We start from the raw sequence: 26757 nt of genomic DNA, 5'->3' as shown, positions 1-26757 counted from the left end.
ATTTTTTCCTTTAATCCAATCTATTAAATTAACATGTGTTCAAAATGTATATGATTCAACAAGTCAACTTAATAGATTGGATTGGATTGATTTTTTTTTTTTTTTTTTCTTTCTTTCAACCGATTTTAGAGGAAAACTTGGTCTAACAAAACTCGTAACCAATATGAAGATGGAGGAGAACTTAGTAAGAGGGAACCTTTCAAGTTTCAATATCATGAAGTGTATGTCCAAAAGGAGCCGCCATTACAGTGTGCAATTTTCAGATGGGAAGAAGAAGGAAGGAATAAAAATGACTTAATCCATCACAAAGGATAACCAGAAATTCCTTAAAATTCTTTTCCTCCCCTTTCAAAGATATTGCCAGAAAAGACAGATCTGAATTTGCTTCAACCAAACCCAAATTCCTTTCTTGCTTTCAGTCTCTCTATCCTCAAAATGGCACCAAATAGATGTTCTTTCTCACGACAACTTCACTATAAATACATCAACACAAAAAAAACAACATACAAAACAACTTTCTGTGTTCTAAACCTTTCTGTTTTCCAAGAGAATCTTGTGCTTATTTCTTTAGTTTCTTCTTTTTTCGGTGAAAATGGCTTCCGGGCAAGTCCTCAAGCGGTCGGATTCAATTTCAGATCGCATGCCAGATGCATTGAAGCAGAGCCGGTATCATATGAAAAGATGCTTTGCTAGGTAATCTCAGCTGATACATTCTTTCTCATTCAACCAATTTTTTGCATGCAAAACTTGACCATCTTTTGTTACCTTGTGGTGCAAGAAAAGGTTTGTCGCAAATGGGAAAAGGTTACTGAAACCCCAACAAATAATGGAGGAAATGGAGAAATCAATAGAAGACAAGAATGAAAGAAGCAGTGTCTTGGAGGGCTTACTTGGTTACGTTCTGACTTCCACTAAGGTAATCTTTATTACCTCTCCGTTTCATGTGCAAAAGGAAAAAAGAAAAAAAAAAGACCAACATTTTCCCATCTGAAAACTATGCAGGAGGCAGCTGTTGTTCCACCATATGTTGCTTTTGCTGTAAGACCCAATCCTGGATTTTGGGAATTCGTTAAGGTGAACGCTGACGATCTATCAGTCGACGGTATCACTACTTCAGAATATTTGAAATTTAAAGAAACGATCTTCGATGAAGACTGGTAATTCGGTTTGCAATGACTTGAAAACTTTGTTATTTAAGGCAATGCCTTGAAATTCATATATTTTCTTGAAAAGGGGAGGCCGCCGCCGCTGCCTATAAGTAGTTTGGTCTGTCCTTATCTACCTATATGTTTTTAGGCTTAAAAACTAGGCTCGGCTTCTATTAAAGTTAGGCTTGACCTCTCATTTATACTTTGGCACGGTTTTGCCTCGGTAAGTTTTTTACTTTGAACATGGTCTTTCATCATGTTGAATGTGTAGGGCAAACGATGAAGATGCTTTGGAGATAGATTTTGGAGCCAGTGACTTTTCCACTCCCCGCATGACACTTCCTTCTTCTATTGGAAATGGGGTGGGCTTCATCTCAAAATTCATGACCTCAAGGCTACATGGGAGCTGTGATAGTGCAAAGCCATTGCTTGACTACTTACAAGCCCTAAATCATAATGGAGAGGTACAAACATAGTTCACAAGAAAACCCAGAAATGGAAGAAACCAATTACTTAGAAAAGATTATGGCTAGAAACTTAATGGCAATAATCCATGCTGCTCCAATTTTGCAGAATCTTATGATAAATGGAACTCTGGATTCTGTGTCTAAGCTTCAAAATGCCCTGGTTGCTGCTGAAGTACACTTGTCTGGGCTCCCCAAAGACTCCCCATTTCAGAATTTTGAGCAGAGGTCACCATTATTTCCATGTTGTTTACTCATAAATTCCATGGAGATTGGACAGTTTACCCTTTAATTAATTAATTCTGTACTACTTTTCTTGCAGGTTTAAAGAGTGGGGCTTCGAGAAAGGCTGGGGAAGTACTGCAGAAAGTGCAAAGGAGACAATGACAATACTTTCTGAGGCACTCCAAGCACCAGACCCTGAAAAATTGGAGTTGATCTTTAGCAGGCTGCCCAGCATTTTCAACATTGTAATCTTCTCTCCTCATGGCTACTTTGGCCAGTCAGATGTCCTCGGATTACCTGATACAGGCGGCCAGGTATATATAATGCACCCAAGCATCATTATTCAATAACAAATAATAATGATAATAATACTAATCACCACCAAAAAACCTTGTACATTCTTGAATTATCAAGTTCCCATGTTGTTAACTTAAATATAGGTGGTTTACATTTAGTATCAAGTTTCCTTGTTTGATTTTCAAGGGGTAGCTCAATCGGCTGTGAACCACGCCTCATGAAGCGAAGGTCACTAGTTCGAATCCCCTCTTGACTAAAAACGCAGATCTTGACTAATGTATCAAGTTTCCGTGTTGTTATTTTAAAATTTAGGTGGTTTACATTCTGGATCAAGTAAGAGCTTTAGAAGAAGAACTGCTCCACAGAATTAAGCAGCAAGGTCTTGCTGTGAAGCCTCAGATTCTTGTGGTGAGCTATTTAACAAAGGATTGTAGGAAATGCTTTGCAGAAAGTTTTTTGTTTCACTTTCTGAATTTTATTTCACAGGTAACCAGATTTATACCAGATGCTAGAGGGACAAAGTGCAACCAGGAGCTGGAGCCTATAGTTGACACTAATCACTCTCAGATCCTTAGAGTCCCATTTATGACAGAGAATGGAGTTCTCCGCCAATGGGTTTCCCGTTTTGACATCTACCCTTACCTTGAGAGATTTGCTCAGGCAAATATTTCTCTCAGTCTAGCAATTTTTCTCAATTTATTTGTTCAACAAAAAATTTCTCATTCTAGCCTTCTCTCTTTCTCCTTCTCATCAATAGGATGCTACTGCTAAGATCCTTGAACACATGGAATGCAAACCGGACCTCATCATTGGGAACTACAGTGATGGAAACTTGGTGGCATCTTTGATGGCTAGCAAACTTGGAATAACTCAGGTCTAATCCATTTCTTTCAGAAGTTTTATCTTTGTTATGTTTTACTCTAAATCTGAAACTTGACATGTTCCAAACACAGGGAACTATTGCTCATGCCTTAGAAAAAACCAAGTATGAAGATTCAGATGCAAAATGGAAGGATTTGGATCCCAAGTACCACTTTTCATGTCAGTTCACAGCTGACATAATCTCAATGAATGCAGCCGATTTCATCATAACAAGCACATTTCAAGAAATTGCTGGAAGGTTACGACTTTTTTTTTTTTTTTTCCTTTTTGTCTTGATAATACAATCACACAACTAACATCAACTGTTTATGTTGTAATTCTTCAGTAAGGATAGGCCTGGACAGTATGAAAGCCACACAGCATTTACAATGCCAGGACTTTATAGGGTGGTCTCAGGCATCAATGTTTTTGATCCAAAGTTCAACATTGCAGCCCCTGGGGCTGACCAATCTGTCTACTTCCCCTACACTGAGAGTCAGAGGCGGCTAACCTCTTTTAGCCCTGCCATTGAAGAGCTACTGTACAGTAAGGAGGATAACGAGGAGCACATGTAAGTCTCTAATGTCTTGGTTCCATTTAATTACTATAACAACACACAAACTAAAATCAACATGTTTGGAACAGAGGATATCTGGCAGACAGGAAGAAACCAATCATCTTCTCGATGGCAAGACTTGATACAGTGAAAAACATCACAGGATTAACTGAATGGTATGGAAAGAACAAACAGCTGAGAAGCCTGGTAAATCTTGTGGTTGTAGCAGGATTTTTTGATCCATCCAAATCAAAGGACAGAGAAGAAATAGCAGAAATAAAAAAGATGCATGCTTTGATAGAGACATACCAACTCAAGGGTCAGATCAGATGGATTGCAGCTCAAACTGATAGATATCGAAATGGGGAGCTGTATCGTTGTATTGCCGACACAAAGGGAGCTTTTGTGCAGCCTGCATTGTATGAGGCTTTTGGCCTGACAGTCATTGAGGCTATGAACTGTGGATTGCCCACCTTTGCAACAAACCAAGGAGGCCCTGCTGAGATTATTGTTGATGGGATCTCAGGCTTTCATATTGACCCCAACAATGGTGATGAATCGAGCAACAAGATTGCTGATTTCTTTGAGAAATGCAAGAGGGATGCTGAATATTGGAACAAGATGTCAAAAGCTGGTCTCCAGCGTATATATGAATGGTACTGAGATTATATTATGCCAGGATATAGGAAGAGAGCCATGTGAATTTTCTTTTATATCTGGTTGTTCTTTCCTTGCAGCTACACATGGAAGATTTATGCAAAGAAGTTGCTGAACATGGGAACAATCTATGGATTCTGGAGGCAGTTGAACAAGGAGCAGAAGCTAGCCAAGCAAAGATACATCCAAATGTTCTACAATCTCCAATTCAGGAATCTGGTGAGTTTTGACAATTCTTTTGGACATATTCAAATCATAGACAATTTATGTTAAAAGTAAACAATACTTTTTGTGGCACAGGCAAGGAAGTTGCTCATCCCAAGCGAAGGACCCCAACAACCAACACGAGGGCCAGAAACTACATCCAAACCACGAGCACCAATGGAGGGAATTTCACCCCTGCAAACAAAACCAGAAGTCCGGCCGCCAAAAACTGAATCTCCGCTACAACCAAGGCATGTCAGCTAACTCTCAGACAAAACTATAAAATTTACTGAACAAAAGTCGCTTGATTTGCCTGTGAGGATCAGCTCGAATGGTTGACTCGTTTAGTTAATACCACGAGATCGGCCGTTCGAGTCCTCATTCAATCTATACACGATTCTTGTAAGCGGGGTCGTGTATTAAGAGTTTTCTATTCTGACCCATTTTAACTCAAAAGTGGTTTATTTTATTCACAGGGAACCCCAACCACAAGTACAGACTGTACGCTGCCCTTGGACTTGGTGCTTCGTTCTTGCATTTCTCTTTCTAATTTATTACATCCTAACGAAGTTGTATGGTCTATTCACAATTTCAAATGGGCCAAATTGAAAGTAAGATGAAGTGAGAAGAAAGATCACTCAAATTCCTCAAATTTGTAAAGGTTTATTTATAATAATAAGATGCCTTTCCGGCAGTCTCTCACTCTATGAGACAAAGTTCATTTTAGAGATATTCTTTGCTTTGCCTGCAATGGAGGGTGGCTAACTGGGTGTTTTGAAAGAGCTCTCTTCTTCTATGTCTGATAAAACCCCAGGTGAAAATTGAAGTGAATGTTTGCTAAACCATGAAAAGTCCATGCTTCCTGAGCAAATGGTAAAAAGAGACAGAACAGAAACATTAACAAAAAGAAAGAACAAACAGGGGAAAAAAAAGAGAAATTGGGGACACCCTAAGGAGAGTTAAGGTCACTGATAGATCATATAACAACAATAGGGAGCAAGGAAAAAACAGGGAAATTCTTCCACTCTTGCCTATAAAAGCAGCTCATCAGATTCTGATGAGCTTATGCACAAGTCGGTTTGCATTGGGATGAATTTTACAAAAAGACCAAATTGGTATAAGATCCTAAAGTCCAACCCGATTTTACAAACTTCCTGAACTTTCAAATCTCTTATTTTAGACCCTTAAACTTTCAATTACTCTCAATTAGAACTCTTCTGTTAATTTTAGCCTTTAAAAATACAAAAAAAATCAAAATGTCATTGATTTTCATTTTTTAAAAAAATAAAAAATAAAAAGACGTTTTGGAAGTTGAAATTTTATACAAAAGTTAGGGGTATAAACGTCATGTAACGTTTAAAATCTGACGGAATGATCCACATTGAGAGTAATTGAAAGTTCAAGGGTTCAAAATAAGAGATTTAGAAGTTCAGAAGATTTATAAAATCGAGTAAAAGTTTGGAAGGTTAAAGTGAAGTTTTCTCAAACATTAACGTAACGTGTTTTAAGTAGTGTCCGCGGTTTATAGAAAGACTTTGTTTCCTACTTTAACTCTAAGATAGTCTAATTACAAGTTGAGAATCTAAATAAATAGAAATATTGACGTAAAAGTCTCAATTAAGAACTTATTAATACTATTATGTCAGCAAAGTAATGAAATAAAAATGTAATTTTTAATTTTTTATCCCACTTTCCTTTTGTTTCTTTTTTTCAAATTTGCTCTGAAAAAAATAAAATAAAATAAAATAACCGGCCGTGCCTTCTGCCACGTCGGGGATGGGCTTGGCCAACACGATGAAGTCGGTGGGGAAAACCCAAAAAGCGTCGGCGATACTATACCACTACCCGTGCCCCGACGGCGCTTTCGCCGCTTTGGCAGCTCACCTCTACTTCTCCGCCGCCTCTCTCCCGGCCCTCTTCTTTCCCAACACCGTCTACATGCCCATCACAGCGCAACAGCTTCCTCTCAGTGAAATTGGCGATCTTTACCTCCTTGATTTCGTGGGGTCCCCAGGGTTCGTCCAGGAGATCTCTTCCAGAGTCGACAGGTCTGGTTTTTTTTTGTTTGTTTGTTCTTTTTTTTTTTTTTTTTTGGTTCCTGTGGGTGAGTGAGTATGTTGGGTGCGGGTTCTTCAGAGTGGTCGTTTTGGACCATCACAAGACTGCGCTTGAGAAGCTAGCTGAGACTGCGGCGGGTGAGAATGTGACGAAGGTGATAGACATGGAGAGGAGTGGGGCCACCATTGCTTTTGATTATTTCAAGGAAAAGCTTAAGTTTTGTCCTAATCAGACGGTGTTGGAGGTGGGTGAATTTGACCGACTTGGACCACTGTTTAAGTTCATTGAAGATGGAGATCTGTGGAGGTGGAGGCTTCCCAATAGCAAAGCTTTTAGTAGCGGGTTGAAAGATTCGGGTATTGAGTTTGACGTGCAGTTGAACCCCTCCTTGTTTCAACAGGTGATTCATTTGTTGGGTTTGATGATTTTCATTCCAATTGTGTTTTTTTTCTTTTTCTTTTTTTTTTTTCTTTTTTTTTTTTTGTTGTGCATTTACTGAGAATGAATAGTGTAAACCATGAAACTGGTAGTTGCTTTCTTTGGATGTGGAATCTGTGATTAGTCAAGGCAAGCTGAGCCTGTTACAGAAGCAGAAGTTAATAGATGAATCTCTCAGTCAGTCTTATGAAATTGCACTTGGTGGTGGACTTTTTGGACATTGCTTGGTATTCTCTCTCTCTCTCTCTGTGGTTTCTAACACCTCCATAAATCTCTGTGCTTTTCATTATTTCCACTTTCTGTCATGAGATTTGTCTACTATGGCTATTGATATCTTTTTCCTTCTTTCCTTTTTTTCGTTTTTTGGTTTGAAGGCTTGATTTGTATGTTTACTTATTGTAGATAAATAAAAGAATACAAGTCACTAATTTCGTACTCTAATTGTAGGCTGCTGATGCAGATTCCATTTCCGAGTTAAGGAGTGAATTGGGACACCAATTAGCTAGAAAAAGTAGCAATATGAAGTTGAGGTTTGTGGCATTTTATTTCCTATTATGATTTTGGGATAATTTTCTTATTTCATTTTTTATTCTGTTCTCTTAAATTCTTTCTTCTTCGTTTCTAGTTTTTCTGCACATACTCGAGAAAATGCTCCATGTTATCATGTTAATCTTGATGAAAAAAAATATTAGGACTACCTTTCATTTGAACCTAGCATTGATTTATCGATGGACTAGTGGCATGAATGAAGAAACTTGGTGACTCAAATGAAATGGATACTTCCAAATGGATTCATATATTTGTTTGTATACGTGGTTCTCCTGAAATTGTTTCACAAGTTAATGAATTTCTAGAAGGGCAACAAGTTAGCACTCCATATTTAGCTTTTCGCAGTCAACTTCTTGTGTTTGTATTTATGCATGTGCACAGAATTTGGTGTGTGGAAAATTGATAGTGGATTGCTAGTAAAGCTAGCCTTTCCATGAATGCCTGCTGTGTCTACAATTATAAAAGATGGAATTGAAGCTAAATGTCATATAAGAGGCAAAGTAGTCTCTCTGTTTGTCATGTTTGCTGATTCAATTCTGGTGGTATTAAACCACTCATATATAGCACGGATAAAGGGACATGACGCGTTCAAGAACCACTTGCAGCCTGAAAAATTCATATGAAAGCCTCTATTTTTTGCAGCTTCCACAAGTGAGCCTATATTTTGTCCTGGAAAAGAACCAATGAAAATTCTTTCTTATATCTATGCTCCTCCTTTCTTAAAATTCCTACCTTTTCGACGTGTGCAAGATGGAGGTTACAAAATGCAGCTGGATAAGGTGTCCTAAATATAGAAGCTCAAACATTGGAAGTTAGTAAGTGCTGCATTCAATATGGGACAATTGTCAAAGAAAGAACACCATTTTAAAAAATATTTAGCACTGTTTGGAGTGGCATGACAAATACAGGTTGACTGGAAGCAACTCTATAACCTTTGTTATCTATCTTAAGGAGAAAGATTGACCTTTTTTGAAAGGTCTTTCACTAACTTGATGACCCCCATAATCCATTTTATCCATCACTGATTGCATCAAGATTCGAGGGGGATCCAAAGGGATTCTCCTGGTTGAGAATGGTGGCATATAACTGCGAATATTACTAGCTTGGTGATATAAAGCAAAATATTTTCCATCTCTTTGACAAACCTAATGGCCAGTCACTGATTGCATGAAGATTCCAAACGATCCTGTATGCAATGTGCATGGTAGTTTGTGAATATTGTATCTTTCTTGTGATTACTTGAAAGTTGATACCTTTGGATAGGTTCAGAATTTAGTTTGTGTGTTTTTCTTTTTTTTTTAACAAAATTTTCAAACTTTTTTCATTTCTTTTTCGAATTGGAGTTATTGGCAGCCATATATCAAAGCATTAGTTTTGTAGAAAAATTATATTTGCAGTGAATAGCTTTCAGTTAAGATTTAGTTGAGTTGAATTATGTAAATAGATTTTAATTAAGGACCTAGTGTGGGTTTCTTAGTTTTGTATTGTATTTATTTCCTTTTCATGTCCTGCCCTCTTTATAGAATTCAGCTTGAATGTTGTCTACTTACATGTGGATCTTTTTCACCACTAGATTTTATCTTCTGCATTCTTTCTTTTGTGGGTGTGAGAGATCGATCACCCTCTACATGCTTACCTATCCACTCTGCATTTTACATTCTCTTAGGGGCATCGGAGCTGTTGTATACAGGGTCCCGGAGCTTGAAAACGACCAGTTGCTGAAAATAAGCCTCAGGAGTGTGGACAATGAAGACACAACACCCATCTCAGAGGTTGTTCGTTTACATATTCTGCTCAATGAATGTTGTTTCCCTTCCTCTCCTTAACAAGGGGGATATATACTTGATAAATGCAGTTGAAAGAGTAATTAAATGTTCTTTTGCCATTTCTTCTCAGGAATTTGGAGGTGGTGGGCATGCAAGTGCCAGTTCTTTCATGTTAAGCTCAGCAGAGTTGGAACTGTGGAAGGTTGGGAAGAATGCTTTAACGTAGGCAAAGAGAAACAGCCATTAAGGTGTGGTGGCCCTGTGAATCACAGACAAACAAGTTGAAATCCCATACGTAAAGTGTTCTTCAATATGTTCCTAATTATTAATTTATCAAATTCGAATCTTTTAGCTCTTCTTAACTTTGTAGATTTTAGACACCATTAGGATGGTTGTCTCTTTTGTATACTTTTGGTTCTTGTATGCTTTTGGTGTACAAGGGGTTTGCCTTTTTCTTTTAATAAATTATTATTTATAAGAAAAAAAAACTGATATAAATTTTTTCAAGTAGGCTTGCCTTGCAAATGTACACTATGAATTGGGAAAGGAAAGTGGCCGGCGGTGGCGCGAGGGGGTGTCTGGGACCTATCCACTACGGGCCGATAGGTCGGGTTGGGTAGGGATGGGATGGCAATACAAGTTCTTGAACTCGACTCTTATTTTTGTAATTCACTTTTTTATTTTAATTAAATTTTCTAGTGTTTTAATTAAATAATTAAATTTAAACTTTCTTATTAATTTAAGCTTTTAAGATAAATAGTTATTTAAAAGGCTGCAAAAAGGGATAAAAGTTCTCGGCTTGTGTGTATATGTAAGCTCGATCTCATAATCCAACAATAACAAAAACAATGATCTCAATTAATGTCCTTTTATTCCACAAAGTAACATCCAAATCACCTCCAAGAAGAGGCTAATAAAAAAAATAAAATTCCAGAGAGTCATCTGATGATAGTATGACCCTATGTAATGAAGCAACCCAATAACCATACCATCATATCCCAGTAAAGATAATTAATCTACAAATTATGAAAATTGAGAAAATCTTAGGAACTGTTTGGAAAAAAGTGTCTTATTATATAAAAGATATATCCAGTTTATGTTATTCGCCACCAATCATCCATTCCATTCCATGCATGCTATGAACTCTTTAGTTTGTGAATGCCATGCGAGAGATTTCTTCACCACCACCAGCACCACCCATAGCTGCGCTAGAAGAACACCATGCATCATCTGTGATGAACTGCATCCATGAATCATCTTTATCTTCCTCATCCATGCATGATGATGATGCCATGGTAACATCTGGAGACATGGTTTCATAATCATTTATCACACCCTGCGACCCTTCAAGTAATGATATACTACATTGCCCTTGCTCTTGATCAATTTCAGAGCAGATTCCATTTTTCTTGAACACCCGACAAAGTGCATATGTATCCTGCAAGACACCCCTTATAATAAAATCTCTCAATTCTGTAAAGCATTTCTTTCTGTTTTCAATTCTGAATGCCAATAAGAGAGAGAGAGAGAGGCAAATAAAGATAAAGCTGGTTCATCAAACTGCAAATCTTCTATAAAATATCTCTATGGATAGTTAAAGGCTGCATACAAGGCCAAATAAAGCTTAAAGTAGTCAATTATTGGGGCTGAAACTGATATATGTGTTAGTTTTACACCGGCAGGATCAGGCTCTACACCATATAAATATATATCTATCTTTTTTTTTTTTTTAGTGTATAGACAAAAAAGTTGCAGAAGATCTTCCACCTCAGGTACTGCATGTCAGTGGTTTCCTTGGTGTCTAACAAAATAGGGTCAAGAAATATTTATGCTTTTGAATCACCCATTACATGTCGGGACGAGTACATGCTTCACAATGTTTAACGAAAAACTTTTGATAAAGGGAGGTAAATGATTGAGATAGAGTTCGAACTCAGAATCAGAATGCAGAATCCATGAGAAGACTCAGAACAGTTGCATGCCTATAAGTCTAGTTATTAGGGAATGAATGGATGGATAACTAGATTGATGTCTCCATTGGCTTGTTGGGTTGTTTGGAATAAAGGAAAAAGTAGAGCCGACACCTTCTTAGGCATGAAAGTGAGAGTGAGAGAGAGAGAGAGAGAGAGACGCTTTTTGAGTTGCATAACATTAATTGGCATGGAATCTAGATTTGTAGATCAGAGAATGTTTAAAAGTTGATAAAATTAAGCAAAAAAAGGGTTTGAGAAGGGATTTGGGTCATATAGGGGATAACACTTTTGTCTCATTAGAGAGAAAGACAAAGTGGAGCATCATGACTTTGACACTTAAGAGATCTAACAACAGTGCAAGTAACGAATATGTCAGCCATTGTTGATGCATATATATATATATATATATATAATATGTCAGCCATTGTTGATGCATATATATATATATATATATAAAATAAACATATCAAGAGAGAGAGAGAGAGAGAGAGAGAGAGATCCTAACTTTGCATGCACGTCATGCACTTCCCACATTCCTACACACACCTCAGAAATTCAACAGTAATATTATTGTAGAGAATTAGTGGTGGCAATTGGTGAAGAAGCTTTAATTGGCTTGCTTTCTGGCCTTGGGTGTAAAAGAGGTGGTGAAAATAATAAAGCACTTAAGGAAAATGCTTTTCACACTGGGGGAATTAAGTCAAATAGTGACACTTGTGTATGAGAAGAACCAAAAAAAAAAAAAAATCATGTAATTATAGTACTTATAGTAGTTGTTAATTAGCTTAGGATGTCTTTTGCCATTAAAAAGTACTTGTCCAAAAAAAAAAGGGGGTGGGGGGACTGTCAGAGTTTGATGAGGTTGGTTGGGGACTAATTCTAAAAGGACTACTCTTGACATCACAATGCTTACTTTTGTAAAAATGGTTTCCTAAATGTAAGGCTTTTGGTGAGATTAATCTTCATTTAATTAATAAATTAAGTTCATCACTTACTGAGCTAATTATTAAGATTCAACCAAAAGCCTATAATAAATTAGAGGGAAACATGAAAATTAATTATTAAGGGTGAGTTTAATTTCCATGATCGAGGATATGATAGGAAATGGTAAATTAATTATATTTTAATACTCATTCTCACGTGTGAATCAATCAATGCGTTAACTATTTTAATTGAATGAGAAGTTAAATCTTAGAATTTGGATTTTGATGCCATGTCATTTATATCGTCGTTTATTTTAAAAGCTTAAGTTTATAAGAAATTGTAAATTTAATAATTTAAAGTTTAACATTTCTGCTACTGATCAAGTAGCTAGGCTGGGAATCAAGAATATATATATATATATATATATATATATATATATATATATAACAAATTATTTTGCTCAAGAGTATTAATATTGCATTTGTGTGTTGTTTTAATTTTTCCTTTTCTCCTGATCAGCTGGGTGAATTTGCAGCAACTTAATTAATATATCGATCAATTATTTAGTTAATTAATATCAAACTTCTGCGCATTAATATATATATGATCAATATTGCTGTTATATATTGTTTTGGTTTGTCTGTATCATCAACATTAACACTATAACTATAACTATATATATATATGATAAAATGACGTGGGAGAGAAAATGAGATTAAGGTATATACCTGAATTCCGGAGGTGTCCTCAAACTCTTTGTCGTCGAGGCGATATTCATGCATGACCCAATCAGTTCTAATCCCCTGAGGAGCTCGGCCTCTGTAGTAAACCAACGTCTTCTTCATTCCAATGGGTCGGGTCTGGCATGTAACCCGCCTGTCCTTTCCAGTAGACTTCCAATATCCGGCCCGAGTCGCTCTGTTGGTTCTGAACCCATTCGGGTATTTTCTGTCCCTCGGTCCAAAGAAGTACCACTCCGGGTCTCTACTTGGCAAGAACGATTTCTCTGCCGTTTTGATGTAACATAATAATTAAATTAATAAGCCATGCATATATATATATATACAGAAAAAGAAAGAAATAATAAATAAAATGAAAATATTAACCTGCTAACTCCCAGGGTTCACATTTGTAGAGATCAACCTCAGGAATAATGTCGAGTTCAATTTCTTGGCCATTGATTTTCCTCTTGAGATAATAGTTGACAAGCTCTTCGTCTGTTGGGTGGAACCTGAAGCCAGGAGGCAGTCCGACTGGTGCCATCTGATGATTCTGATGATGATGATGATGATGAGACCACAACCACACCGGCTCTGATCATGACTTATATAGAAAAGGATTCAAAGTCCTTTGTCTTTGGCTCATTTTTCACTTTCTCTTTAACAGATTCTCAGACAAACGTTTCTTGCAAGCCCTTTCCTTCTTACGTACAATATATATATATATATATATATATAATATCTTAATCAACAAAAATGCACCACTAACCCTTGCTTTCATCTCCACTTAATTAAATATATTGACTCTCTTATTTTCATCAACAACATTTTATAGGTCAATGTGAAGATTGGGTCCCATCACTAACATTAACATATATATATATTGAACAAGGGTTTTTTTGAGAGATGATTCTTTACTATATATATATTATAAATGAATATCTGTTTGTTTTATCAAATCTATCGATCACAATGCACCATGTTATTCTTCCTTGAAAAAGCATGAGAAATGTTGGGGAGAAAATCTCCCTGAGTGAACCCATTGCTTTACATTTATTTACAATATGCTATCATCCACTCACCATGTGATACGTGTGTATACTATTTTTTGCGCATAGGAATAAAAGGAGACAAGAGGAAGCAGAAGAGGTTCTTCTTCCTCCCCGACGAATCCTTCTCTAAGGGACTCCAGGAGACTCATGCCTCCCTCTCTAGACATTATTCACGTCTCTCTCTCTCCCAGAGACTCATCACTCTCTCTATCTCTCTCTCTCTCTCTCTCTAACCCTTCTCTCTCCCTTGTATATCTCACTCAACACACACTAATTCATAGATAGTAGAGGAAAATCACTATTATATTTTTTATCCACATATAAGATGCTAACTTAAATATCGGAGAGTCTTTGACTCCAACCGGAGACCCTCTGACTTTGCCCTTGTTTTACTAGAACACCATTGTCATACAGGAAGTCCTCTCATAACTCAACCATGCATGGAGAAAAATTACTAGACTGCAAATCCTTGGACCAAAAAATGCATCAACAAGAAATATACGTCCAAGTATAGATGCCTAGATGTGTTCAATGAAGTGGTTAATTAAATGACACTTGAAATGTCTTAGAACATACACTATTGGCGATTTCATAACTTCATATATAAAATTCATGGTCAACCAAAAATGTTTTTGGTTTGACCATGATTTTCAATTGTACTAAACCCAAAAGCTAGAAAGAAAATATTTTCCGTTGAAATAAACGGAGCCTTAAACTATGATAAAAAAAATATGTAAATTAAAATTAAACAGGTTGGACCTTATTTTCCTAAGTGAAGTCTGCATAAAGCAGTGAAGCTTAATGTATTGAGTATAAGTAGCTCAAACAGAGTGTATAGTTATAAAAACACTCATGAATGTTAAGTCCTACATTTATCTTTTATTAGGTGAGACTAAGCTTAATAAATATTTTTTCAAAAACTCCAAATTAACTAATCATTTATAAGTAATAACAAAGATATAACTAACGTTTTTCCTAGCTAGGTTGTTACACAAACCCTCCTCTTCCGCCAGCCGCCGCCTTGGTCCCATGATAAAGTTGTGGATAGATGTTTTGGAGCAACATTCACAACTTTAAACCAAAGCATAATGTAGGGTGGCTTTACCATTTCTTATCTTGTGGCATAAACAAATAAATTACCATAAATTAATGGTCTTTATTTACAAATTGTATGGCTTCTTTTGTAATAAACATAATTAATTAACATGAAAAAAAAAAAAAAAACGTGATGGAGAAGGGGAGCATTAGGGTTAATTAGGGACATGAACTTTTTAGATAAGCCATGGCGTGACACTCTTTCATTCAATCAATGAACTTTCTTTTTCTTTTTCTTCTTTCTTTTTTATTTATTTATTATTTATTTATTTTATGTTTTTAACAGGAACTTTCTTTTTCTTTATAACCCAACTTTTTACATAATAATTACTCAGCAAATGACCACTAATCAATCTACTTTGGGTTAACTTTTTTTCCTCCCCTACACTTTTATCTCTTTCACCTTTGCCCTATGGCTCCTCAAGATCTCCCCTATACTCAGATAAAGTACAAAAAGAAGGTTCTTATTTGACATCTCTTACCTTTTTCAGAATATGAATGTGAAGAAAGCATGCACTCATCATCTAATTTACGCTTTGCTCAACTTTATATATTGTGGGACACCAATTAGTTGGCTTCAATTATAAGGTCAATAATGTGCAAAATATTATGCAAGGTCAATATAAAAGTGGGAATGTCTATTAAGATATGTTTATTTCTTAAGATTTTTTACATTTTAACCTCCTATTGCTCCCTTAAGCTTTAGTACTTGAGTGGATAAATTTTTTTTTTTTTTTTTTTTTTAATTTGAGTTAGAAATTTTTTAAAATGCATGTAAAAATCACATATAGTTTAAACACATATCAATTTAATAGGTTGCAGGGAAAACAAATTTATCGACCCTAATTTAAAAGAGTTGCATATATGTAAAATATACAACTAGCATGCCTTGAGGCAAGTTTATGCATATTAAAGAGGTACTCTAAGCGGTGGTGGTTCAGCGATCTCAAGGTAATTCTCATGTGCAATGAAAATTTTCAAACCTAATTAGTATTAATTGCATTAAATTGTACTAGTGTTATTATGATTGAGCTAAGCCAGACAGACAATGGGTATGTTTAGGATTGCGGTTTTAATAAATACGATTATAAAAATTACGTTTTTTAAAATTGTATTTTTGAAATTCTTACTTTTTAAAATTACAAAGGCGTTTAATAAAACACGTTAAAAAATATTTTTTTTTATCAAATATTTGTTATGCGAAATCCCGATTTTGGTTTAAATTCTCGTCTTTTCAAATAAGCACCTCATAGCTTACAAATTGCTTTCTTATTTTAAATTAAGTATTTTTTAAATGGCAATGTCAAACGCAAATTATTCTTGCAAAATCGAATCCGTTGCCTAGGCCCTCTTACATTAACAAGAAAAATATTATATCAGTAGAAAATCTAAGAATTATGAGAAAAACAATCATACCATATTAGAAAATCAAAGATACATCCATAAATAAAATAAACATTAATGAAAAAGATTATATCATTAGAAAATCTAACAATTATGAGGAAAAGATCGTACCATATTAGAAAATCAAAGATACATCCCATAAATAAAATAAAAATTAACAAGTTGACGAATAAAAGAATTAGGAAAAGAAAAAAAAAAAAGTTGACGAATAAAATGGTTTTAAAATACCTTTATATCCTTTCCTCTTCCTCTCGATCCCGTTCCCGGTGAGAATCCCGATCCCGGCCCTTTGATCTGTCCTCCCTCTCTCTGACCCTTTCCCTGTCGGCTTTCCCTCTCCTTCTCTCTCTGTTTCTACGTCCAGGGTTGGATTTTTGTATGGAATCTTCTCTTGCTTGTCCGTCAAGAGGCATGCTCTTTGGTTCATCATCACTTTTCTTCGTTTCCTTCAGCTTGTCAATGGCTACTCGTACCAATACATCATTGGACCCACTGGGTTCCGGATTAACTGCTGCTGAAGCAAGATCATCGGCAGTAGCCGTAGGGCTAGTCTGCGGAACTTCCTGCAAAAAAGATAGAAAATAAAAAAAATAAAAAAACTCAAATTTTAATTCCAATCTTCTGGGGAGATCATATTTTAATAAGTGAAATTATATGATGGAGCAAATTTTCTACATGAAATGGGGAGCAAGACGTCTCTGCAGATTTAGCAATAGTCGAGGATTGTTGAGCAATTCCCATGCGCAAAGCAATACTCTCAAATCTGTCACTGACAAATCCATTACTCAAGAAGATGTCTTTCAAACCACAGCCGAGTACTATAGAGGCCTTCTCGAAGCTTGTATTCGATCGAAATCGCTCTCCCAGGGCAAGAAAATCCATCAACATCTTGTCAAGAACAACACCCATATAACAGGTTCTGCTGTGTTCGAAAAACTTGCCCATCTGTATATTGCATGTGATGAAGTCAAAGTTGCACGCCGCGTGTTCGATAAAATTTCTACTCCAACTGTTATACTATGGAACCTTATGATAAGAGCTTATGCGTGGCATGGACCGTTTGAAGAAGCTATCTGTTTGTACTATCGGATGCTTGAACTAGGTGTTAGACCGACCAAATTCACATTCCCGTTTGTTCTCAAAGCTTGTTCTGGTCTGCAAGCTATAGAAGTCGGTAGAGAGGTACATGATCTTGCCAAAGGACTTGGGCTTGACTCCGACGTTTTTGTTTGCACTGCATTGATTGACGTGTATGCTAAGTCCGGAGATTTAGGTGAAGCACAAAAAGTGTTCTATAGTATGCCGCATAGAGATGTTGTAGCATGGAATGCTATGATTGCTGGGTTCTCGCTTCATGGACTTTATGATGACACAATACGGTTGGTAGTCGAAATGCAGAAAGCGGGAACAACTCCAAACTCTTCAACTATAGTAGCTGTTCTTCCAACGGTTGGGCAAGCAAATGCTTTGAGCCAAGGGAAAGCTATGCATGCCTACTCTGTAAGGAGAAATTTTTGTAATGATGTGGTGCTTGGAACCGGGCTTTTGGATATGTATGGTAAATGTCTCTGCATATCTTATGCGAGAAGAGTATTCGACATGATGGGTGTCAGGAATGAGGTTTGTTGGAGTGCTATGATTGGAGCGTATCATGTATGTGATTATATGATAGAAGCATTGGCATTATATGATGAGATGGTGCTCAAAACTACGATAAATACAACACCAGTAACTCTTGCAGTCATACTTCGAGCTTGCGCAAGGCTAATTGATTTCGGCAGAGGGAGACGATTACATTGTTATGCAATCAAATCAGGGTTAGAGTTAGACACAATGGTAGGTAATACCTTACTTTCAATGTATGCAAAGTGTGGGGTTATAGATGATGCCCTCAGGTTCTTTGATCAAATGGTTTTCAAAGATACAGTTTCTTATAGTGCTATAATGTCCGGATGCATGCAGAATGGTTATGCAGAAGAGGCTTTACTCGTTTTTCACCGGATGCAATTGTCTGCAGTCCAGGCAGATGTGGCAACAATGTTATGCGTCCTGCCAGCTTGTTCACATTTGGCTGCTCTCCAACACGGGGCCTGCGGCCATGGTTACTCGCTTGTTCGTGGCTTTGTGACTGAGACCTCTGTCTGCAATGCGCTTATAAATATGTACTCAAAATGTGGGAAGATCAGTATTGCTAGGCGAGTTTTTGATAGGATGGATACGCGGGATATTATCTCATGGAATGCAATGATAGTTGGTTATGGTATCCATGGGCTTGGTGCTGAAGCACTTGGACTGTTCGAGAACTTTCTAGAAACGGGTTTAAAGCCAGATGATGTGACTTTCATTAGTCTCTTATCTGCTTGCAGCCATTCAGGACATGTCACAGAAGGGAAACACTGGTTTAATGCCATGAGTTCAGATTTCAACATCATTCCAAGGATTGACCATTATGTATGCATGACTGATCTTCTCTGTCGGGCTGGACTGTTGGAGGAGGCACACAATTTCATTCAAACAATGCCGTTGAAGCCTAATGTTCATGTATGGGGTACCCTGCTTGCTGGATGTAGAATCCACAAAAATATTGAACTTGGGGAAGAAGTATCAAAGAAGATCCAGGGCATAGGGCATGAAGGTACTGGAAATTTTGTCCTTTTATCTAATATATACAGTGCTGCTGGAAGATGGGATGACGCAGCAGATGTTAGAATCATGCAGAGGGACAGAGGATTTAAGAAAAGCCCAGGATGCAGTTGGATTGAGATAAATGGGGTTATTCATGCATTTGTTGGTGGAGATCGATCTCACCCACAATCAGCATGGATAAACAGGAAGTTAGAGGAATTGCTAGTGGAGATGAAAAGGTTGGGATATTGTGCTGAATCTAGTTTTGTTCTCCAAGATGTTGAAGAGGAGGAGAAGGAAAGGATTCTCCTTTATCACAGTGAGAAACTTGCCATTGCTTTTGGAATTCTTTGTCTGAGCCCTGGCAAACCCATTCTAATTACTAAGAATTTGCGGGTTTGTGTAGACTGCCATACTGCCATAAAATATATGACTCTCATAACAAAGAGAGAGATAACCGTTAGAGATGCAAGTCGTTTTCATCATTTCAGAGATGGAGTGTGCAACTGTGAGGATTACTGGTGAGGAAGAGGATATACATGTTTTGATAAGGAAGAGGATATATATGTGGAATCATAAGTCTTAATTTTATCAATAGCGAACCTATACAACATTCCTCAGTTTCTCCAGCTGGCGGTTCTGGGGGGACGCCGTCGTCTGCAGCTCCGGCAAGGTCTCCTTCGTCAATTACCTAATCTACCCCCTGGTACTCTCTCTCTCTCTCTCTCTGTCTCTGTGCATGATTTTGTAGGCATATTTGCGTCTTTTGCGGCTCTAATGTTCAATTGCATTAGGAAAGAAGACATTGACTACCCTCCCTACGAAGAAGGCGAGTGGAGGTCTGGAAATCTCTCTCTTTCTCTCTTGCTTAGTGATTTATTTATATGTTTGTTTACTTTTACATTTTCTGCCATTTAGCTTCCATAATTGTGATTGATCTTTTGATCCAAGTTGGAATGTTTCTCTGATCTTGGAGTTTAAACTGAATGCTCTTTGACAATGTTATTAAATCATCACAACTTTGTCTCCCTTTGATAGGGTTATACAATTTGTTAATAATATTGTTGCTTGCAGTGTTATTGGCCAAAGACATTGAGATTTAATGTCTAGAATAGCTAACAGTGATAGGATTAATCATAAAGTAACGGAAAAATCATGATGGATCTTTCAGAATCTGGGTACTTAATGCTGTGGCTCTAGCTATATGCACAAAAATCAATCATAAATTTAAAAGAAATCAATATATGTCGGTTTTGTAGAAGCTGGTTTTGCGTGTTGATGTGTAAGGAAGATTGAACGCGAACAATGTATGTTCCTTTGGATTCCAATTAGTGTTTAGCAACTGCTTGGCTTTATTGACGGAACCAATGCTGCTCCAGAAAAGTAGACAGAGTGCTCCGGCTTCGATTTCTCGTCAAAAGTAGGCCGATGCATCTGCTACCATTCACTTTTGCCATTATACAACATTGGCCCTCAAGAAGTTTCAAAGCCTGCTTGAGAATTGTTTCTCGATAAACCAGAGTAGTGTTTCATTTTCCTTACCTTTTGGATTAATTACTCGAACTATGGCATTTACAATGATGTAATATGTCATATATTTATTTTAATTAAACTCTTTGCATTCCTGTTAGTCTACTCATGGAAAGATAAAAGAGAACTTCTTTCCCCTGGATCAATGAACTTTCAAAAGTAAGCGTCAAATCTATTGTTTATTGAATGATTAAACGCTATTCAATATATGGTTTGTAGGTGGACGCAGGGCCGGAGGGAAGGGGGGGATTGGTATTGGCCATGGCCCCCCTTCAATTCCTAACAACAACAAAATTTTAAGGTAAAAAAAAAAAAAAAAAATTAGCCAACTGGCCCCTAGCATCAAATTTTTTACTCCTGATCCATAATCTTAATAGTTTCTGGCTCCGTTCCTGGGTAGATGCGACTTTGAGTCCAATATATCTTAGGATACCGACAGTGATTCATTCGACGATGAGGCCTACTTTCATGAAATGCTTGACATGATAGTGATTATCATGCACTACATGCCGAGGGAGCTAAAACACACATTCATATTGACCGGAGCGGCCTATATTAATGAACAACTGGAAGGAAACGCAATGCTTTTAGAAGCTTGAAAGTGTAGGTCCAAGAGATGCAGTAGATGCATGTATGGTAAAGGTGGAAACTGCCTCACCTTGTGAAGAGATTAAACAATATCAAATTCGGACAAATGCTTTCAATCATTATTAAAATGTTATCTTATTTTTCGAATGTATCCTTATGAATGAAGAATTTAGAAATAGATTCTTCAATTCATGTTAAATCAAATTTTTCTAACTGAATATTTCTAAAATACTTGCAAAAGAAATGTCAATAATATACAGATTTTTTTAACAAAAAAACAAAACAAAACTCTCCACATAGACCACACCAATACCTCCACTGACGGAGTCCATGCCTCCTTGACCATTAAGGGACTTCGATGGAATCCCCACAGCCATGACGGTCCCTCCATGGCAGCTCCCATGGCCACGAAAAGGGATTTTCATGGATGCCACATGGCTATAGCGGTGGCTCATACACTCCATGGTTGTGGAAACCTCCATGGCCATGACTTCCATGGGTCCCCACGGCCATGTAGATTTATATGAAATTGTTATTTTATTTTATTTCATTTTATTTTGACATGTCCGCACAAGAGAGGGGAGGAAGATTCGAACTAGTAACTTCCGCTTCATTAGGTATAATTCCAGCCGATTGAGTTACCTCCATGTCAGCCCATTGTTTTTGAACATGCTACCCAATATGGAACTTTGGGATAATTGTACACATTAGTTTGTTTTCTCAGCACACTTGAGGAGCACATCAATATTTGTATCATGTATCAGCGCATCAATTTTATAAATTAATGTGACAGTTTGTGTCACTTATCATATTAGTCACAAAAAATATAAACCGTCACGTGATAACACTTGCCATATTTACAAACTAATGCAGTAGTTCACATGGTACTCATTTTCATAAAATATGAATTGGCGAGATTATAACAAACAATGTAGTACCCCAAATATTTTTCTTCACACAAGCACTAACAAGTCTTAAGTCCGTTTATATTCTGTATCCTGTTTTGGAATCTATTAGTATATCATACTTGCTGATTGAATATGATTTCTCTTCTTTCCCTATCATGTATCCCATTATACTGCTGCCACTGCATAGCATAATATGTATGCACATGACTAAAACTAAAGTATAAAACCAAGCAAAACAAATATGTTAGTTTTCAATTAAACTCCAATTGTTCGTCAGCATTTAAACACTACAAGATTGGCCTACTACCATAATCTACAAGAGCCCCTTGACAGGAAGAGTCTACAAGACACCCATCTCCAATCTTGGAAACTTTGGCTAGGTGGGAATAATTTAAAATGCAGGTACACAAGCCAGAAAGCACGGGTTATATGCATGGAATGCTTGAGGATGTGCAAGAGCTCTACAAAAGTAACAAATGGGTCGAATTGTAGCAAAGGATTAAAGGTAAAGAAGAAGGAAAAACACAAACGCTGGATAAACTTTAGAATGCAAAATTTGAAATCTGAACCCATAAAGATCCAAATTTCATCCAATTTACAGCTACAAACAATGTATCAAAAGGATACTTTTTTTTTTATAATAGTCAAGTTTTATTAAATGTATCGAAAAGGATACTAAAGATGTAATGCAGAGTAAGGTAGAGATCACTGTGCCTAATTGAACATTGTAGGTTGTAATGTAACCAGAAAGTAAAAACAATGTTGACAGAAAGTAATAATGCATATGCCTTTTTAAACCAAGAGCTCAATGCAAGAAATTTTGAGAGTATGTATCTGATCTAATATAATAGATTGTTATAGAAGGGTAATAAATTGTACACCTGTTAAAGGCACTTTTATGCCTCAACCGTTATTTTCCTTGATATCGATGTTTAGTTCTACAATCTCAACATAGGGCAAAATAACTAAGTTTCACTTGAAGAGGTTGCATCATCTTTGTGCTTAATCATACCAGAATCCACAAGAATGGGAACCTCTGCAGCAAGCCATGGCGCAAGTCCTAAGCAGAGTGCATGTGCTATACCAAACCTAGGACTGCAAAACAAAAGGCAAGATCAACAAATCTATCAGTCTACAAGTCCACTATCAAATACAGAGTTGATTAAGAAAAAAGATTCCTAATGAAAACCACTGCCACATTTAGGTAATAAACCAACCATCATGTTAATATACAATTCCCTTCTGCTCCAAATTGAAATACAAACCTCCATTTTAAAAATTGGGAAGCAAATTTCCAGGAACAAAACCCTTAACAATATTATTCTTAAAATACTAATGTTTGGGAAATTTATATTAAATGAAAATGTATTAGTTCTAAAAGCCTTCTTCCCCAGATACTTGATAAATTACCGGTTGTCCCCTACGTAGATAGAAAATGATGAATTCAACCACTCAACCAATATTCTAATACTCTTCCTCATGTATATGCCTAAACCTCCATTAACGACTGAAAGTGGATACAACTCGTGATATATTTAACTTTGATTGGATTTGGGAAGTATTAGGACCACATGGTCTGACATCATGAAATTATAAGTTCGTTTAGATAGGAAACGATGAGTTTAATGAGTTGATCAATATTCTAATAAGTATTGTATATTCTTCAGGTATATTGGGCAAGCATTTTTGTCCTCCCCAAGAAGATTATCATGCTGTTGGAACAGAAGTTTAACCATTATTTGTGGTCTGGAAATAATAATATTAAAGCTGAGGCAAAGGTAGCTTGGAATCAAATCCGTGTTCCTAACAAGGAAGGAGGTCTCGGTCTTAAAAGGGTGGATGATTGGAATAAAGCCTCCATGTTGCGACACACATGGAATCTTTTTGCTAGGGCTGGTTCTTTGTGGGTAGCATGGGTGGAAAATGTATCTGTTAAGAGGGAGAAGTTTACGGCAGGTAAAACTCTCTCAGGAATGCTCTTGGTGCTGGCAAAAACTCCTATAGCTCTGTGATTTGGCAAGGAACTTCATACGGTAAAAGGTTGGAGATGGGAAGTGCATACATATGTAGTTTGATTGGTGACATCCGGAAGGTGTGCTTTATGAAAAATTTGGTCATAGAAGTGTCTATGGTTCGGGAAGTACTGTGGGTGGAAAATTATCCTATGTTCTAAGGGATAAAACCTAGTACTGGGTGGCTGCTAGATCTGAAGATCTAGTGAAAAATTGGAGCATGCTTCCTGATGTGAGTATCGGGGAGGGTGATCAACCTATTTGGACTGTTTCGAAGAAAAATACTTAAACTTGCATTGAGACTTGGAATGCTATTAGACTGAAGGTGCCAAGTGTTAATTGGAGATATGGCATGCCATGGTTACTCCTCGGCAGGCATTCATAGCTTGGTTAGTGGTCTGTGATAGTCTTTCAACTGGGGTGAAGTTGCCGAGCTCGGGGTATACGGGAGATGTGATCTGCAGATTTTTCAGGAGTTGCTTGGAAGACAGAGATCATCTCCCCAGCTGCAACTGGGAAGCAATCATTGCATTTGGGGGGGCAAGGAATTGACGGGAGGTAACTTGAAACAGAGTTTATGCAAACTTAGTTTGGCTGCGGTTGTTTATCATACTTGGAAGCAAAGAAAGGCTTATTCGATCAATATTCTAAAAATAATAAATCTAAACATATAAAGTAATTGAAGAATTTAGAAAAGAACAATTGAAATTAAATTTGGAATAAAAAGTAAATAATAAAGTAGTACCAGTTTTTTGCCCAAAGCGGCTTGAAATGCACGGTCAAGCATATCTTCCCCCCTCTATACATCTGAAACAAAACACCAACAAAAAATCAGAACCAATTAATTTAATTAATTAACGAAAAAAAAACAAAAAAAAAGGAAAAGGAGGGGGCAAAATCCGAAAACAAAAAAGGCAACCTTCTGGGTCTTGCCGTCGAGTTGGGGGAGCTCGAGCTCGGGCGCGGTGGAGGGGTAGGTGACGGGGATATCGAACTGGAGGTCGAACTCGTATTTGAGGAGGTTGTGGACGTACCAGCACTTGCCGGTCCAGCGCGTGCCCTCGGGATTGGCGGCGGAGATCCGGAACCAGTCGTTGTCCTTGGACTTGTTCATCTGCGTGTAGGCGATCAGCGCCTTGTACTCCTCCTTCAACCTCTGCATCCACGCTGCGCCATCCCTCGGCCCAGCCTTCGTCGTCAGCAGAGGGATTTGGGTCAGCGTCGACTTCGTGTTCGGGTCCCAACCCTCCATTTCTTTCTCTAACCCTAGATTTGATTTTGCTCAAATCTCTACGAATCGTTCTACTCTTCTCTGCGCCCGTTAAAGGATAGTTTTTTGGTCCCGGGAAAAAAAAATATATATGTCGGAAATATATTAACAGTCATGCGAGATTGGCAAATGGCGAGTGCTCGGCCAAGTTGGGTTTCCCAAAAGTTGTGTTTGGCATACTATTTTATTTTTTATTTTATTTTCTAAGATGACAGAAATTTCCTTCAAATCAGTCCGGATGAAATATTCTCTAACTCATGTAAAATAGTGTGAAGTGTCAGGAACATTAATCATTTGGCAAACTATTTTTATTTTTTATTTTATTTTATAAAACTACAAAAATTTTCTCCAAATCAATCTCGAGGAAATACCATCCGACCCATATAAAATAATGCCAAATGTGAGACACATTAAATGTTGTCTAAGTTAGTAAAGTGCAATTAATGAGGTTAAAAAGTTTTAATGATGGTAGTGCATTAAATGCAATACCCTTCAAAATGGAATATGATCCTTTCTAGTCTATAATGGACTGGAGAATATATAGTTCATGGTTAGGATTTTTCTTAGAAATCATATGGCCACATATCCCACTAATAAAAATAATAATAAAGTATTATTTTAAATTAAAAACAAATTAATAAAAAAAGAAGGGGGTGGCTGGCCACCATAGGGGGTAGTCGGCCACGCCCATTTTGGGTCAAGCCACCCCCAATGGCCTGCCAGGGGGTGGCCGAACCACCCCCATGGCCTATGGGGTGGTTCGGCCACCCCCATCTTGCAAAAGGGGGTGGCTGAACCACCCCCAAGAGCCTCGACCACCTCTCTAGGCTAAGGGGTGGCTTCGGCCACCCCAGGCTGGCCATGGGGGTGGTTCGGCCACCCCCTGGCCAACCATTGGGGGTGGCTTGCTTGAGCCACCCCCTACCCAAAATGGGGGTGGCCTATGGTGGCCAGCCACCCCCTTCTTTTTTATTATTTTATTATTAATTTATTTTTTCATTTTTTTAATTTAAAATAATATTTTACTATTATTTTTATTTTTGGAATATGTGTCTTATTTATAGCCATAGAATTTTTGAGAATAAATTATAGTCATGAACTAGATATCTATGGACTGGAGATGATCATGTTCCCTTTAAAATGCACTAAATTGAGGAAATTGAGGGATTTTGAAATGGAGATGATCATTTTTCACACTTTGCACTATTTTACATGGGTTGAAGGATATTTCCTTCATATTGGTTTGGAGAAAATTTTTATCCTTTCTAAAATAGTAAGAGCATTTCTACTAGTCTCACCAAATTTTACTCACCAAAGTAACCAAAAGTACTAAAAGTACACTTTTGGTTACTTTTGGTTATTTTGACAATTCATTTTTTTAGAGCACCCTACCCTCACTATTTTAACAATCTACTTTTACCATTCCATTTAAAT

General features: G+C 37.1%; 5 protein-coding genes across 6 annotated transcripts; 3 read left to right on the top strand and 2 right to left on the bottom strand.

The window, feature by feature from the left end:
- Nucleotides 1-530: 530 nt before the first annotated feature.
- Nucleotides 531-5138, top strand: LOC132183910 (sucrose synthase 7). Its single transcript, XM_059597376.2, has 15 exons — nt 531-693; nt 784-916; nt 1003-1157; nt 1420-1612; nt 1722-1840; nt 1935-2151; nt 2447-2542; nt 2621-2794; nt 2892-3008; nt 3088-3254; nt 3342-3566; nt 3641-4207; nt 4289-4427; nt 4509-4663; nt 4889-5138. Exons 1-15 carry the CDS (start codon nt 593-595, stop codon nt 5019-5021), a joined length of 2691 nt encoding a protein of 896 aa, XP_059453359.2. The 5' UTR covers nt 531-592; the 3' UTR covers nt 5022-5138.
- Nucleotides 5139-6143: 1005 nt separating this feature from the next.
- On the top strand, nt 6144-9646 carry LOC132183911 (DHHA1 domain protein). 2 transcript variants are annotated; one of them, XM_088518254.1, is made up of 7 exons: nt 6144-6460; nt 6549-6870; nt 7001-7135; nt 7356-7438; nt 9124-9229; nt 9354-9458; nt 9495-9646. In XM_088518254.1, exons 1-6 carry the CDS (start codon nt 6189-6191, stop codon nt 9447-9449), a joined length of 1014 nt encoding a protein of 337 aa, XP_088374380.1. In that variant the 5' UTR covers nt 6144-6188; the 3' UTR covers nt 9450-9458; nt 9495-9646. The 2 variants fall into 2 exon arrangements, with proteins under 2 accessions (XP_088374380.1, XP_059453360.2); XM_059597377.2 differs by having other exon boundaries at nt 6145-6460; nt 9354-9646.
- A 500-nt stretch (nt 9647-10146) lies between these two features.
- On the bottom strand, nt 10147-13383 carry NAC057 (NAC domain containing protein 57). The gene is made up of 3 exons (XM_059597378.2): nt 13227-13383; nt 12849-13126; nt 10147-10661 (listed from the first exon to the last, which is right to left on the bottom strand). Exons 1-3 carry the CDS (start codon nt 13381-13383, stop codon nt 10371-10373), a joined length of 726 nt encoding a protein of 241 aa, XP_059453361.1. The 3' UTR covers nt 10147-10370.
- A 3279-nt stretch (nt 13384-16662) lies between these two features.
- Nucleotides 16663-20636, top strand: LOC132184438 (pentatricopeptide (PPR) repeat-containing protein). The gene is made up of 3 exons (XM_059598076.2): nt 16663-19721; nt 19810-19854; nt 20275-20636. Exon 1 carries the CDS (start codon nt 17045-17047, stop codon nt 19538-19540), a length of 2496 nt encoding a protein of 831 aa, XP_059454059.2. The 5' UTR covers nt 16663-17044; the 3' UTR covers nt 19541-19721; nt 19810-19854; nt 20275-20636.
- A 2240-nt stretch (nt 20637-22876) lies between these two features.
- Nucleotides 22877-25435, bottom strand: LOC132184489 (ubiquitin-fold modifier-conjugating enzyme). Its single transcript, XM_059598139.2, has 3 exons — nt 24973-25435; nt 24799-24860; nt 22877-23136 (listed from the first exon to the last, which is right to left on the bottom strand). The coding sequence occupies exons 1-3, from the start codon at nt 25303-25305 to the stop codon at nt 23007-23009; spliced, it is 525 nt and encodes a 174-aa protein (XP_059454122.1). The 5' UTR covers nt 25306-25435; the 3' UTR covers nt 22877-23006.
- Nucleotides 25436-26757: the final 1322 nt, after the last annotated feature.

Source organism: Corylus avellana, chromosome 7, assembly GCF_965113065.1.
Source record: "Corylus avellana chromosome 7, dhCorAvel1.hap1.2, whole genome shotgun sequence".
Classification (NCBI taxonomy): domain Eukaryota; kingdom Viridiplantae; phylum Streptophyta; class Magnoliopsida; order Fagales; family Betulaceae; genus Corylus; species Corylus avellana.
The sequence above is the reverse complement of the archived record's forward strand: the minus strand, read 5'-3'. Positions and strand labels throughout refer to the sequence as shown.

Bases quoted from the DNA above. Each gene is read 5' to 3' on its own strand.
- LOC132183910 (XM_059597376.2), top strand. From the start codon at position 593: ATGGCTTCCGGGCAAGTCCTCAAGCGGTCGGATTCAATTTCAGATCGC. The intron at 1,158-1,419 runs GTAATTCGGTTT...TTGAATGTGTAG, and splicing joins ACGATCTTCGATGAAGACTG to GGCAAACGATGAAGATGCTT. The intron at 3,567-3,640 runs GTAAGTCTCTAA...TGTTTGGAACAG, and splicing joins GAGGATAACGAGGAGCACAT to AGGATATCTGGCAGACAGGA.
- NAC057 (XM_059597378.2), bottom strand. From the start codon at position 13,383: ATGGCACCAGTCGGACTGCCTCCTGGCTTCAGGTTCCACCCAACAGAC. The intron at 13,127-13,226 runs GTTAATATTTTC...TCAAAACGGCAG, and splicing joins TGAACCCTGGGAGTTAGCAG to AGAAATCGTTCTTGCCAAGT. The intron at 10,662-12,848 runs GTATATACCTTA...GGTGTCTTGCAG, and splicing joins AGGACACCTCCGGAATTCAG to GATACATATGCACTTTGTCG.
- LOC132184438 (XM_059598076.2), top strand. From the start codon at position 17,045: ATGATGGAGCAAATTTTCTACATGAAATGGGGAGCAAGACGTCTCTGC.
- LOC132183911 (XM_088518254.1), top strand. From the start codon at position 6,189: ATGGGCTTGGCCAACACGATGAAGTCGGTGGGGAAAACCCAAAAAGCG. The intron at 6,461-6,548 runs GTCTGGTTTTTT...CGGGTTCTTCAG, and splicing joins ATCTCTTCCAGAGTCGACAG to AGTGGTCGTTTTGGACCATC. The intron at 9,230-9,353 runs GTTGTTCGTTTA...ATTTCTTCTCAG, and splicing joins ACACAACACCCATCTCAGAG to GAATTTGGAGGTGGTGGGCA.
- LOC132184489 (XM_059598139.2), bottom strand. From the start codon at position 25,305: ATGGAGGGTTGGGACCCGAACACGAAGTCGACGCTGACCCAAATCCCT. The intron at 24,861-24,972 runs GTTGCCTTTTTT...GTTTTGTTTCAG, and splicing joins TCGACGGCAAGACCCAGAAG to ATGTATAGAGGGGGGAAGAT. The intron at 23,137-24,798 runs GTACTACTTTAT...TTTGTTTTGCAG, and splicing joins CCGCTTTGGGCAAAAAACTG to TCCTAGGTTTGGTATAGCAC.